Here is a 14903-nt window from a genome sequence, read left to right on the forward strand (position 1 = left end):
ATCTCCCTTGCTGTATTATACTGTATTGTTTAATTAGTGTTTTTATGGAGCAGTCAAGTAATTTCGTTGTCCCCGAAGGGGGCAATGACAATAAAGATGATATTATTATTATTATTATTATTATTATTATTATTATTACATGTGTGATCTGGTGTTTATTATATGCAGGTGCATGCAAACACATTTAAGTAATAAATCCATTGTAAAGTGCAATTTCTTACGTTGCTGGGAGAGGGGTTGCTTCAAAGAGTCCATCAAACTCGGCTATCATTCAAAAATATTTGTTAGATGCCTGAGGTATTAAAAAGAAAAATCCGAAAGGCAGTAGGATTTCCTGGTTATGTGCCATTTCATCTGAATGGCCTGGCAGTTTGGGGTATTGCACAAAGGAGCAGGGTAAACAGCCCTCAAAGAAATTCTAGCTCTCTAGGCCTCTTCTCATGAAGCAACAGCTAATCAAGGCTTGTTGTTGTGAAAATAGATCTGTTCCCTGTAGGAACGGCGCTTGCAGCTCCAGGGCCAATCTCTGGCATATTCCCAACTTGATGACAATCCAGCTAAGAGCTAAAGTCAGTTCCCTGATCTGAACATGTCCACTGTTTTTCACATTTTGTTCCCTTTCACCCCTCTGGATTTTGCAAAGATTTATTAGATCCAATAAGGGAGAGACAAACATAGAAGTGAAGTTGAGGCCAGTCTCTGTAGCAGTGATGAATTTCTAGCGACTTCAGACAAACTTGGGTGGGTTTGCACAGTCGCTCTCTACATCCAGACTGTTTCTCTTTCCAAAATGTGGCACCACCAACCACACATATTTACACCAGCACAAAATTAGTACAAGGGGAAATCGCGCAAGAAGAGAAGAGCAAGATGCAGACCATAAAACTGTCACTGAATGTACTGCATGCCATTGAAAGTGCGTAGGGTTGCCATATTTCGCCCCATACGCCATTTTCACCAGTTAAATCCCGGACATGTGGGAAATTCTGTATGGCAACCCTAAAAGTGTGGTGCTCAAAACAGTCCAGATATGCACAAGGGTGGCTTGCCATCGTGTTATTGTTTGGATATTTGTATTGCTCAAAACGCCTTACTTTGAAAAACACTCATTTCCCTGCTCCGTTTTCCTTAGTATTTTACCTTCACAGAGGTGGTAATACTGTCTGGACTGTGAACATTTCACTTTAAAGGGGCTCACATGATGGAATCCTGTGCCATACAATTTAAATCCCCTTCGTGCTGACAAGTCAAGGGAAAAGTTACTACTCTGGTCTTTGCCCTGATACACTAGTTTGCTTTGTTGCATGATCTCTCTTTTTCTTCAACAAGAAAGCTTTCAATCACACAAGCTCCACTTCTAAGTAAACAGGACTGTGCAGAAGTATTTACGGCTAATGCCTTTTAACACTACATATGTGTTAAACGTTTCTCTTCAACCAGGCCTTTGGCTGATTAAGCTTCCATGGCCTTTTAAATGTGATTGTGGGAGGGGAAGTTGATTTGGGTTTTTTGCTCTATTTGTGTTTTTTATCCTGCATTTTTATCTTGTGAACTGCCCCGAGATCTTTGGATGAAGGGTGATGTATAAATTTAATCAGTTAGTTAATAATAATAATATGATGATGATGGTGGTGGTGCAAAGTCCTCAAATTTTGGGTTTCCTTTTACTTAGTCTGCTAGCCTGAGTAACTTGACAGTTCGTGTGTTACAGGAAACCGAATTCTTGTTTCTGCCTGCAGGTAGCTCTCCGGATCCGTCCCATCAACGCAGCTGAGGTGGAGGAAGGAGCAAACATTATAGCTCACAGATTAGGTGACCAGGTGAGAGGATGGGCAGGTAGCTGCGGGTTGGATGGGAGGAACCATAGCCCAGTGGCAAAGCGCCCGTTTGGCATGACATCTCCAAATAGAGATGAAAATGCCCCCTGTTTGGAACGCCAATGGAAACAGAATGTCGTATGTACTAGATGGGTCTTTGGCCTGATCCACCAACCTGACTCTTATGTTATTAAATAGCCCCAGATCCAATCCCTGGCATCTCCAGGTCGGGCTGGGAAGAATATTTTGCATATTAAATTTGTATCCCACTCTTTATCCAAGAAGATCAGGGCAACATACACAGCCACCCTCCCCTCCAATTTTTTTACCCAGAGAAGTAGGTAAAGCTAAGCAGAAGTGACTGGCCCAAGGACTCAAAGGCAGCTTCTTAATTGAGTTGAGATTTGAACCTGGCCCTCCCCAGTCCCAGTCCAACACTAACCACAACGCTCTCTTTTAAGAACATCACATTTAGAAAAACCGAGCAAAATGCATGCATATTTGCAAACCCAGATTGCAATTTTCTGGTTGCAGAATTTCATATGCAGGAATTCATATGCCTCCAGTAAAGTCATGTTATGTGTGTATGTGTGTTCCTCCGTTTATTAGTTATTGCATCCTTTCTCCACCCTGCTCTTCTTCCAAGATAGCAACACAAGGTAACTCACAACCCAGAATACACAATGCAAAATACAATATTAAAAGATACAATAAAAGCAGCCTGAAGTCAAAGATGAATCATTAGCAATAAATGATCATCATCAGCTGCAAAATCAACACCAGCTAAGTCCCAGATGGTACAAAATCCAGGGAGTGGTTGTTCCAGAGTCCATTGAAACAACGGTGTTCCTGTTATGTCTGTTAAATTAATTTTGGAGGAACTAATGAAAATTCAGTCAGTCTTTCAAACACTATTGGTCTCTCCCCTTGAACCTTGCACACACATGCAAACATTCATACTTTTGTCTCTTTCATTGGCTACGTTCTAGGTGCAGAACACTGATTTCAGTCCGCACTAAGACTAGCGGGCATGCATTGCTGCTAGTTGCCACCAGCCACCAAAAACCATTGAAGAAACCTCTTCTACCCACTGGTGTCCATTGAGCTGTTAACTGTGCAAAGGATTAGCGACAAGACCAACATCCTAACACAGTACTGATATTCAGAGCCAGTGTGGTGTACTAGTTAAGAGTGTTGGACTAGGATGTGGGAGTTCAAATCCCCCACTCAGCCATGACTTAGGGCTAGTCGCTGCCTCACAGCCTAATCTCCCTCAGGGTTGTTTTGGGGATTAAATGAGGAGTGGGCAAACCATGTATGCCATCTTGGCTCTTTGGAGAAAAAGTGGGATCTAAATGAAATCAAGAAATAATTTGGTGGCTGCTGTCTTGCTTCTTCCCATGTTTTCATCGCTGCTTGGCATCTGTGCTCTAATTTGTTTCTGTTTTAGAAGGGCATATAGTTTCTAATCTATTGCAAACAATTCCCTAATTGTGCATTTATCCAAGTTGCTGCCAAACTTTCTCTGGAGCATTGGGGCAAATGGTTCCGTGAAGCAGTCCCTTGAGGCTGAATGTGGCTGCTCCTGATGTTTTTTCAGCGGAGAGAAAGGAATATATTTTTCCTTCAGCGTACAAGTGGGGAAGATTTACTCCCAGAAGAATCCAGAGAAACGAGGCCTGATCTTTAACTTTCCATTTAAGAAATCAAACTTCTATTTTCAACTATGCATGGAACCAACGCCATGCATTTTAAAGACGTCAAGAGTCATGGCTCCCTCCAAAGAATCCTGAAAATTATTATTATTATTATTATTAATTTTATTTATACCCCACCCATCTGACTGAGTTTCCCCAGCTACTCTGAGCGGCTCACAACAGAATATTAAAAACATGAAAAGACATCATACATTAAAACTTCCCTGAACAGGGCTGCCTTTAGATGTCTTCTAAAAGTCAGATAGTTGCTTATTTCCTTGACATCTGGTGGGAGGGCGTTCCACAGGGTGGGTGCCACTACCGAGAAGGCCCTCTGTCTGGTTCCCTGTAACCTTACTTCTTGCAGCGAGGGACCCGCCAGAAGGCCCTCGGCGCTGGACCTCAGGGTCCGGGCAGAACGATGGGGGTGGAGTCGCTCCTTCAGGTATACTGTACCGAGGCCATTTGTAAAGGGTGTGTGGAAAGTTGTTAGGAGGTCCCTAACTGAATTATTAAGAATCTGGGAAGCGGGGGTCAGTCTGGATGATATTATGTGTCCCTTCCACACCTGTGGTCCTCTGTATGTGTGACAGAACCCATAACAGGAAACACACCAAACCAGTTCCTTTGTAAATGGAATGGTTTTGGCTGGCCTGTGAGTTACATGTCTAAAAAGCTTGCCACAGAGACAAATGTGTGGGCCTTTTCTTACCTGGCTGGATGCCACATCGCCCTAAAGTGAAGAACAATAGCCCAAGTTGGGGTCGCTGTCTGAGTGAGCTGGCTAAAAGCTGGAGAGACAAAGACATGTTTGCTCTGTCCTGGAATTACCTGGAAACTTAATGGGGAGGTGATGATGGGGAGTGTTAATGCTGTGAGCCCCTCTCCATCCTATGCTCAGGTTGTATATATGTGTAAATAAAACCATATATCCTAAAGGCACTGCAGTCTCCTGTGACCTTCATTCAAAGGAAACTGAATCCCTGAGAATGGGGTTGCTTGTAGTATTATAATTCCAAGCACCGTTGCTTAAAGCATTTAATCCTTCACACATTGCATTATGAAGACACTGAGATAGGGTTCTTTGAAGGATTTTTTACATCAGGCCTTCATCTCTTGACCTCCCCCAAAACCCCCCCTTTTTTACTTTGTTTTCAACAGTACCCAATAGCTAAGAGTAAGCCCTGACAAGGAGCCTGTGTGTTCCACCCCCTTGAAAGCTGACTAAATGTGCAGCTATATAAATTAGCATGTGCAATTTTTATGCGCATTTGTGTCATGGTCCTGCACCCCAATTCTTCTAAGCAGTGCTCCAGCTTTTGAGATTTTGCAACCATTTCTTACCTCTTTAGGACAAGGTGTCCATTCTAAAGGGGAGTAATATGCAAAAATTACCTCTTTGGGGTTCACAATGCATACTTCTTCATGGAAACATTTTGAACCCAGTACCAAGCTACTAATTCCACCCAAGGGACCCCTGACAATTAGGTCCAGTCGTGGCCGACTCTGGGGTTGCAGCGCTCATCTCACTTTATTGGCTGAGGGAGCCGGCGTACAGCTTCCGGGTCATGTGGCCAGCATGACTAAGCCGCTTCTGGCGAACCAGAGCAGCGCATGGAAACGCCGTCTACTTGCACTTTGATGTGCTTTTGAACTGCTAGGTTGGCAGTAGCAGGGACGGAGCAACGGGAGCTCACCCCGTCATGGGGATTCGAACTGCCGACCTTCTGATTGGCAAGTCCTAGGCTATGTGGTTTAATCCACAGCGCCACCGGGTATTAGGCACTTAAACTGGAAATGTGGTAAATGGCTGTGACTGTTCGGGCAAGCTATTGCTTTTTGCCAGTCTTCACTAACTTGATGTCCTTGATAAGTTTTGGATAGCACCTCCTACCTAGATTGGTGAAGACGGCTTTTCATAAACATTAATAGGCATATGGCAACAAAAGGGGATGGTTCTACACTGGAGACTTAGCCTGTGTCCAGCCCTATCCTGGGAGCACCAGATTCAGTGCTTGGAGTTAACAGCTGGTTCGGCTCTAAACTGGCACCATCACTATACTTGCCCAAACTAAAGGTGTGAATCCATTTCTCCATAACAGATGGTGGTTTTGATGGATCCAATGGAAGACCCAGATGACGTTTTGCGAGCTAACAGGTCGCGGGAGAAGGCATTCATCTTTGACATGGTGTTTTGCCACAGGGCAACCCAGGTAAAATTAGATTTCCCATCCATCTCTTAAGCAACCTGGATGCCATAGGCAGGGCCGGGACAAAGGTGTTCTGTCACCGAAGGCAAAGGGCAAGGTATAAAATCTGATTAAGAGCTTTAGAGGCCTAGAGCACTGAAATAATTATGGGGGGCAGGGGCCATATGTAATTCAAAGCAAAATGCCAAACCGTCAAATGAAATTTTGTTTTTGGAAATGGCACAAAACTTACATGTGTGCTGAAACATACATGCACATATGTGATGTGCAACACATGACAGGAATCCAATCTACAGTAGTGGGAACCACCCCCCACCCCCCGGTTTAAACGGGTATAAGTAATAGAAAGGGAACAGAGAAGTTGGGGAGCAGTGTTAGGAAATCTAACAAACTTCTGATCCTTCCTAAGATGACTCCATTGATGCTTTCATTTGAAATATAAATTGCCCACTTATTTTTAATAATAATAAAAAAACCTTTGTGCATGTGTGTCCCTGTTTCGCTGGTGGCCTGAGCACGTGCCTGGTCTGCCTGCTGCGTAATCCTGCACTGTGTCTATTGATCTAAAACAAATCTGTGCTGCTTCAGCAGCTACACTTTGGAACTTCCTGCAGGTTCCTTCACTGCATTTGTTTTTGGTGCCTGATAAAAAACATTCTTGTTTAGACAAGCCAAGCCAAAGCATTAAAAATGCTGAGGTGAATTTTAACCTGCTTTAAACTTTTTGTATGTTTTATAATATTTTGGTCTTTTTTGCTTGATGTTATTGTTTTAACTTTTTGTGAATGAACCTGAGGGTTGTTGTCCGTCCCCCCCACACAACCAAGCAGTGCATAAATTTTATGAAACAATACACAAGCAAGCAAGCAAGCAAGCAAGCAAACAAACAAACGTGTTAGAAGCATTGCAGGAAGTTGGACTAAAATACCCTCAACTCTGCAATTCTGTGTTTCTGTGAAATAGCTTTCTGAATTCTAATTTTGAAACAGAGAGATATTTGTGGGGAAGGATCTCTCTACCTCCATCTCCCTTGCACATTTGCTCTGAGCAGTTTCTCTTAGCAAGACATGATCTGTTTGTATTCATCCTGACTCTTCTGTCTAACTCACTGGGGATGGCATTACCAAATTCTAAGCCTGAAGCAGAGTTGAGAGCTGGAGGTCTCCTTGGGGAATGAATGAGGTCATATTTTCCTTGCTTGTTCGTTCTACAGGTTTGTTCTACAGATGTATGTGTTGATCTGAAGCTTGCCCTGTTAGGCCAGGTTGTATAATTTCGTATCCCCCGCTCCTTCCTAGGGCTTTGGGGAGCAGGTGTGAGGGCTCTGGCAGGGTCCTAGAATCTTCCTCCCATCTTCCCAAACCTTAGTTAGCACTTTCCTAGCTTTGGGAAGGAGGTGGGAGGCCTCTAGGACCTTGCCAGAGCCTTGAGCCTTCTTCCCAAAGCCCAGTGCCTTGGGAAGACAGTGAGAGGGCTGCAAGGCGGGCAGGTGCCAAATTTTGGCCTTGCTCCTTACCTGCATGACAAGGCAGTGTGTGGCCTGCAGGTTCTGTGTCAAAATATTTAGCATGGTCCGGTTCATGGGCGATCAAAGTCCCGGCAGGGGACGTCGGGACCGGGGGCAAGATGGCGGGGTGGGAGCAGGAATGGGAGTCCAGAAGCCAGGAGTTGGGAAGCCAAGGGTCTGAGGGTCAGGATGCAATGAGTCACGAAGGCAAGGCTCCAAGGATTAAGAAGCAAGGAGTCATGAGTCAAGGGTGCAAGGAGCAAGGAATCCAGGAACCAAATGCAACAAGGCAGGGAATGTGTTGCTGTGGCAAAGAGCTGAAGGGAAATGCTGACTTTAGATCCCTTCTCTTATATCCCTTCCCAGCTCTTGCCACCAGGTGCTGTGAGTTACCAATCGGCCTCACCTCACAAACTTAGGAAGGCCCCAGTCCTGGTCACAGGGCCTGGCTCCTGCACGCACACCTGACCGTATTCTTGCAACCCACTTGGTATTCAGGTGTTACTGGACTCCAGTTCCCAGCACACAGAATGATGGGAGTTGGAGTCCATCATCACCTGAAGATCCACAGATTCCCCTCCTCTGCATTAAGCTCGATCTGAAAGCTTGATCTGCTGCTCCTTATTGTTCCTAGGAGGAGGTGTACCTGTCCACAATAAAAAATCTCGTCGAAGGAGTCATTTCTGGCTACAACACTACCATTTTTGCATATGGCCCCACAGGTAAAGTGGAGGGTGAGATGCACGGTGCTGGTGTCAGAGGTGGGCATGGTTGGGCAATGGCTAAAAGATTGCAAGGTATTCTTCCATCCCCCATTTAGTCATAACCCTGGATAAGATCCAGCTGTTATATGGGAAGAGTCTAAAGGAGGTTTGAGAGGAGAATTAATACAGAAAGCCTCTCAACTGGAAAGAAAATCTAAGAACTAACCAAACAGCTGATTTAGAACAAGAGCACAGAAGAGCCCCAGACTATGCAGAAAAATGGAAACGATAAGAAAACAATGACTGTCGTAAATTGTGCTCAGGTGGAAAGAATATTTGAAATATTAAAAATGATGATATTTCATAAAAGGCAACAACCCTGATATACTGTTAGCAGCACAAATGAGAACAAGAAGAAGGTACGTGGTTAAAAACACTCAAGCCGGAGTGTGGCACTCAAATCAGAAGTGTAACACTCAAAACTGAGCATGTTTGGCTTCCGAAAAAAGTTCGCAAACCAGAATACTTACCGTACTTCCGGGTTTGCAGTGTTTGGGTTCCAAGTTGTTTGAGTACCAAGGCATCTGAGAACCAAGGAGCCTCTCTACTGTAATACTGTTATGTCAGGGTGCAGCAAAAGGGCAGCAAACAAAATCACCAAGGAAGACGAGGTGGGAAGTCGACAAAAAAATAAATAAATAAAAATTAGGTATATGTGGAAATTTTTCCTTTTTCTTGAAATTTAATAAAATATTTTTTTTAAAAAAAAAATGTTAGGGACTCGTTTTGAGGAATGGATTGGGAGTGGATTGAGCCTTTCAGTTTGTGGGCTGCATCAAAGAGTTGCAAGTTGGGAATCAGAGTCATTTCCAAAATGTTTGACTTTCTTACACCCCCCCCCCGTGTTTTCAACCAGGTGCTGGGAAAACCTACACTATGCTGGGGACGGATTCTGAACCCGGCATTTATATCCGCACCCTCAACGACCTCTTCAGAGCTATAGAAGCCACCAGTGGGGATATGGATTATTCCGTCTGCATGTCCTACCTGGAGGTGAGATGGCTGGGCTGTGAGCCATCAGAGGTGGATCTGAGGCAGAAGGGGCTCAAAGTGACTTCTCAGGGTGGAGACACCTGCTGGCAAATGAGGGGCTGTGGCTCATCTGCCCCAATTGCAGAAGGCCCCAGGTTCCACCCCCAGCATCTCAAGAGACTCCTGCATGAAATCTAGGAGAAAGGCTACCAGTCAGTGTAGACCAGGCTTCCTCCAACTTGGCCCTCCAGATGTTTTGAGACTACAATTCCCATCATCCCTGACCACTGGTCCTGCTAGCTAGGGATCATGGGAGTTGTAGGCCAAAAACATCTGGAGGGCTGAGGTTGAGGAAGCCTGGCATAGACAATACAGTCATACCTCGGGTTGCGAACGCTGTGGGTTGCGGACCGCGCCAAACCTGGAAGTACCAGAATGGGTTACTTCCAGGCTTCGGCGCTCGTGCATGTGCAGAAGCGCAAAATGATGTCATGCGCATGCGCAGAATTGCCAAATCACATCACGCACGTGCGCAGAAGCGCCGAATCATGTCACGCACATGCGTGCGGAGATGCACCGCTGCAGGTTGTGAACATACCTCCTGCACAGATCACGTTTGCAACCTGAGGTATGACTGTACTGAGATAGATGAGTCAGTATACTGACTCAGTATAAGCTTCCTATGTTCTAAGTGGCATCACTTATGAATGGAAAATCCAAATGGCCTCCATCCCTTCTCAGTGACACCACCAGGGACACATTGCAGGTCACCCCTGTGGCTCCTGGGTGTCAGGAGCTGCCCACCTATGCTATAACTGGGGACCCTCAGCTGCCTCGTGCAGTGAGCCCCCAAGGCTACAGGACTGGAGAGACTCCCTGCCTGGGCAGGCGGACCGTTGGAACCGTTCTCTCTGCCCTAAACCCATCTCTCTCCCTTGTTGCTCTTCCTTTCCCTTTTCGAAGATTTATAACGAAGTCATCCGAGACCTTCTGAACCCATCTTCGGGATTTCTCGAGCTGAGAGAGGACTCCAAGGGGAGCATTCAGATTGCAGGGATAACGGAAGTCTCCACCACTAATGCACAGGAGGTAAACTGGACTGGCCTTCAGTGTGGGAGGGAAGAATGCTAGAGCTACAATTCGCAGAGTGACTGAAGAAGAAGAAGGATAGTTTGGATTTGATATCCCGCTTTATCCCTACCCTAAGGAGTCTCAAAGCGGCTCACAATCTCCTTTCCCTTCCTCCCCCACAACAAACACTCTGTGAGGTGAGTGGGCCTGAGAGACTTCAGAGAAGTGTGACTAGCCCAAGGTCACCCAGCAGCTGCATGTGGAGGAGCGGGGAATCGAACCCGGTTCACCAGATTACGAGTCCACTGCTCTGAATCACTACACTACACTGAACAATCAATCCCTCTCCACAGGGAATTCTGGGAATTGTAGCCCAGGGTGGGTGGTGGAATAGGAATCTCCTAAGAACTACGCCCCCCCTTTCTTACAACACATTGCAACGCCATGTGCACAGAAACATGGTCGCACAAGTTCCTGACCTGATCCACGGCTGATCCTAGCCCTCTGTCTCCCCACTCGTATGGCTTTTGCTAGATCATGCAGCTGTTGATGAAAGGGAACAAGGAACGGACTCAGGAGCCTACGGCAGCGAACAAGACCTCTTCGCGTTCCCACGCGGTCCTGCAAGTGCTGGTGAAGCAGACGAGTCGGGTGAAGGACATCAACGAGGAAGTGAGGGTGGGAAGGCTTTTCATGGTGGACCTGGCCGGGTCGGAGAGAGCAGCCCAGGTGACCTTGACTATTCCCTCCTCTACCTTGTAATAAACAAAAACCTGCCCTTATTCCCTTATGGGGGACACAAGAGCCCTTTGCAGGTTCTCCATCGGTTGGAGGCCAACCAGAGAATATTGAGAAGCAAAGCAGCTTGTAAGCCTGATCTTTGTTGAACTGTTGCAACAGGGTGCCCCCTTCACACGCAGGAGAAGGAGGAGGACCCAGAACCCAGGTGTGCCCGCCCTTATATAGACATTTTAAATTGCCAGCCCTGGAGTCCAAGACCACCCCCCAGAAACATCATACCTACATCACAGAAAGGAGGGGTCTACAACAGAAATCTGAGTGCATTGTTCACCTCCTCTTTGGCAGGTTACCTGTTAATGCTTACTTGATTGGATACCCTGGGGAGCCTGGCCAGTCTTTTGTAATGATAAATACTTAGTTCCTGAGCCAGGTCACAGCCTCACACCCTATTCATACACAGACATACCCTTAAGACAGGATTTGTGAAGGAAAAGACAATGGGGAGGCTTTTCCATTTTCCTTGACCTTGCAGAGAAATCATTTGGTCAGTTTGGGAGTCAAAATGGTTTCCGGGCTGTTTTCCTGTGCTGCTTCAGAAATGTGGTTCATATATTTATGTACGTGTTTGTTTGGTACATTTATGAACATTTATTATATACCTATATAAGACCTTAAATTTCTTATTTCAACCTCCCACACCCCTACCCCCACCCCCCCAATCTGTTCACCTCCCAACTGCAATGACTCTGCTTCTGGCCTAGAAGTCATTGAAATATAGGGTCAGAAGGGGCCCCGAGGCTCATCTAGTCTGACCCCCTGAAAGCTGGGGCTCGAACTCACTACCCTGAGATTAAGAGTCTTATGCTCTGCTGGCTGAGTTATCTGAAAATCCCTTCTTTTCCCCATCGAAAACAATTGACCCGCTGCATCCTTCACAGACGCAGAACCGGGGCAAGCGAATGAAGGAGGGGGCCCATATCAATCGGTCGCTGCTCGCCTTGGGAAACTGCATCAATGCGCTGAGTGAAAAGGGGGCCAGTCGGAACCAGTACGTCAACTTCCGAGACAGCAAACTCACCCGATTGCTGAAGGTACTGCTGCTTTGGGGAATTAGAAAGTCTGTTCTCAAACTTTTTTCTCTGGGCCAGGTTTTTGGAACAAAAATCTGCTTGCCCCACGCTGAATTTTCTATTGGTAAAAAATACATTGGAGAACGAAAAGCAACTCTTAGCAGTGCTCGATTTAGAACAAAGATCACAACTACTTTATAACATGGTTAGGGGACATCTAGAAAGTATAAAACAATGCAGCTGCATAAGAACATGAATCATTCCCCAAATATAATTATAAACAAGCCTGTTACATAGGTACCTGAAGTATGTGTACAGGCTCAAGGAGAGCTTGCTTTGGCTGTGTGATCTCATTTATGTTAGGTCTGATTTGAGACAAACAAAGTCTGATCTCCTCATCAACACAAATAAGCTTTTCTCTTTCCCGATGTTTCATATTTGTCAGAAAAGATATACAGTGGTGCCTCGCAAGACGAAATTAATTCGTTCCGCGAATTTTTTCGTCTAGTGAATTTTTCGTCTTGTGAAGCACGGTTTCCCATAGGAATGCATTGAAAATCAATTAATGCGTTCCTATGGTCAAAAAAAGTCCAAACAAAGCCAAATTTGGTACAAGAGTTTATTAAGTGCTCTTTAAAGTGACACATACTGTAAAGAGCATTTCAAAATTCAAACCCAGAATTTTTTTAAAAAACAGCAGAGTTGCCCAATGGTTACAGAAAATCATAAAAATGCAGAGGAAAAAACACCACAAGCTTCCAGATTCTTGCAAACCCCTCCCCAACTGTTCCCCCAGCCACCCAGCACACAGAAATTCAAATCCAGAATTTTTTTAAAAAAACAGCAGAGTGGCCTAATGGTCACAGAAAATCATAAAAATGCAGGGAAAAAAAACAAGCTTCCAGATTCTTGCAAACCCCTTCCCAACACCAAGTCCTTGAATTCCAAACACCCCAACCCAAAATCCACCCCCCCCAAAAAAAGCTTTAAAAGCTTAACTTACCAAATGGCTGCAAAAGAAATTTTGGAAAAGCTTCAAAAATCACCAAAGTCTTTAAAAACCTCAAAAAAGGCTACTATGTACACTACTTTCTATGAGTTGCTCCTCGAAGTCAAATCGCATCTGTATTAACGGTGTTAAGAAAAAGGAAACAAACTTGCAAGACGTTTTCGTCTTGCGAAGCAAGCCCATAGGGAAATTTGTCTTGCGAAGCAGCTCAAAAACGGAAAACCCTTTCGTCTAGCGAGTTTTCCGTCTTGCGAGGCATTCGTCTTGCGGGGCACCACTGTATTGAATATCTTTGAGTATTCCGCAAATAACAAAAAAAAATTGGATACTGTACTGCACTTAAATGTTTCTTTGATTGTCCTTGAATCTCCCCACCACAGTCTCCATCCTCTCCTGCCACACCCTTTGAGAGCCATTGGCATAATGAATCCAGGCGACGGAGGCATCTCACAAGTCCCGCAGATCCCTAGTCTCTTGTGACAGAGCTTTCCACGAAGTCGGGGCCAGTACTGAAAAGGCCCTGGCCCTAGTTGAGACCAATCTAACCACCTTGCGACCTGGGACCTCCAAAATGTTGTCATTTGTGGACCCTGAGGTCCTCCGCAAGGCATACCAGGAATACTTCAGGAATGTAGCAGATTATTGCTTATATATGAGAGTCTTTAACAGCACTGCTTTCAGAGGGCTGAGCTTGGCCAGCCATTACTAGCCAGCTATAAATGGAAATGTCACCCATGTAGGACTCGCTGGGAGGTAACAGCAGAACGGTGATGATTGCTCACATCAGCCCCGCCAGCACCTCCTTTGAAGAATCTCGGACCACCTTGATCTACGCCTATCGAGCAAAAAACATCAAAACTAGGGTAAGGCACTCTGTTCTGCTTCCTGCTTTTAAAAACAATTTATTGATTATCAGATTCTTACAACACATTGCAACGCCATGCGCACACAAAATAAAATGCCCCACCTTCGCCCAGAAGATAAGAGTGTCGGCAACACATCCAAAATTACATCCAAACGACATGATTAGCGCCTATTCCAGACAATCATTTGTATAGAAGGCAGTATACAATTTATGGTGCCCAAAAGGTTTTACAAATGTGAGGGGAGTCCTCTGTTTTCCTTTTCAGCTATGTACATAATAAAGCTTTACCAATCAGCTGGAAAAGAGTCTGTTCTTCAAACCTCGTGTTGATTTTATTGGTTTTTCCACAAGTGCTATTTGCCATACTTTTATAGTACCAGTTTGTCAAAGAAGCAACTCCTAAATTCTTGGCTGCTACAAAAGGCAACTTATATGGGGTTTGAGCTGTGTTATCTCCTGTAAAAGGGATGCAGGTGGCGCTGTGGGTTAAACCACAGAGCCTAGGACTTGCCGATCAGAAGGTCGGCGGTTCGAATCCCCGCGACGGGGTGAGCTCCCATTGCTCGGCCCCTGCTCCTGCCAACTTAGCAGTTCAAAAACACATCAAAGTGCAAATAGGTACCGCTCCGACGGGAAGGTAAAGGGTGTTTTCATGCGCTGCTCTGATTCGCCAGAAGCAGCTTAGTCATGCTGGCCACATGACCCGGAAGCTGTATGCCGGCTCCCTCAGCCAATAAAGCGAGATGAGCGCCGCAACCCCAGAGTCGGTCACGACTGGACCTAATGGTCAGGGGTCCCTTTACCTTTATCTCCTGTAAAAAGACGGAGCTCTGGACAGGTTTTGCTAACTAAAACCGAAATGCAAGAATTAAGGCCAGTCCAATTCCATTTACCCCCTGAGGCTTCTACCTTCCACCATATACTTAAAGCACTATGGTGCCTCTTTCAATAGTCATGGCTTCTCCCAAAGAATTCAGAGAGCTGTAGTTTGTTGAAGGTACTGTTGAGCCAGTGTGGTGTAGTGGTTAAGAGCGGTAGTCTCGTAATCTGGGGAACCGGGTTCGCGTCTCCGCTCCTCCACCTGTAGCTGCTGGGTGACCTTGGGCCAGTCACACTTCTCTGGTCTCTCAGCCCCACTCACCTCACAGAGTGTTTGGGAAGGGAAGGGAGGAAGGGAAAG

At 45.5% G+C, this 14903-nt stretch overlaps 1 protein-coding gene across 2 annotated transcripts in view; it reads left to right on the forward strand.

Moving 5' to 3' along the window:
• LOC309518977 (kinesin-like protein KIF19) overlaps positions 1-14903 on the forward strand; it is a 35367-nt gene that overhangs the window by 1696 nt on the left and 18768 nt on the right. For both annotated transcript variants that reach the window (XM_082199655.1, XM_082199654.1), the window contains exons 2-9: positions 1740-1820; positions 5617-5727; positions 7866-7953; positions 8852-8988; positions 9931-10056; positions 10573-10767; positions 11718-11870; positions 13599-13721. In XM_082199655.1, coding sequence (XP_082055781.1) covers positions 1740-1820; positions 5617-5727; positions 7866-7953; positions 8852-8988; positions 9931-10056; positions 10573-10767; positions 11718-11870; positions 13599-13721 — 1014 coding nt within the window. The remainder of the gene's footprint in view (positions 1-1739; positions 1821-5616; positions 5728-7865; positions 7954-8851; positions 8989-9930; positions 10057-10572; positions 10768-11717; positions 11871-13598; positions 13722-14903) is intronic.

This window comes from Podarcis vaucheri (genome assembly GCF_965113315.1).
Source record: "Podarcis vaucheri genome assembly, chromosome: 14".
Classification (NCBI taxonomy): Eukaryota; Metazoa; Chordata; class Lepidosauria; order Squamata; family Lacertidae; genus Podarcis; species Podarcis vaucheri.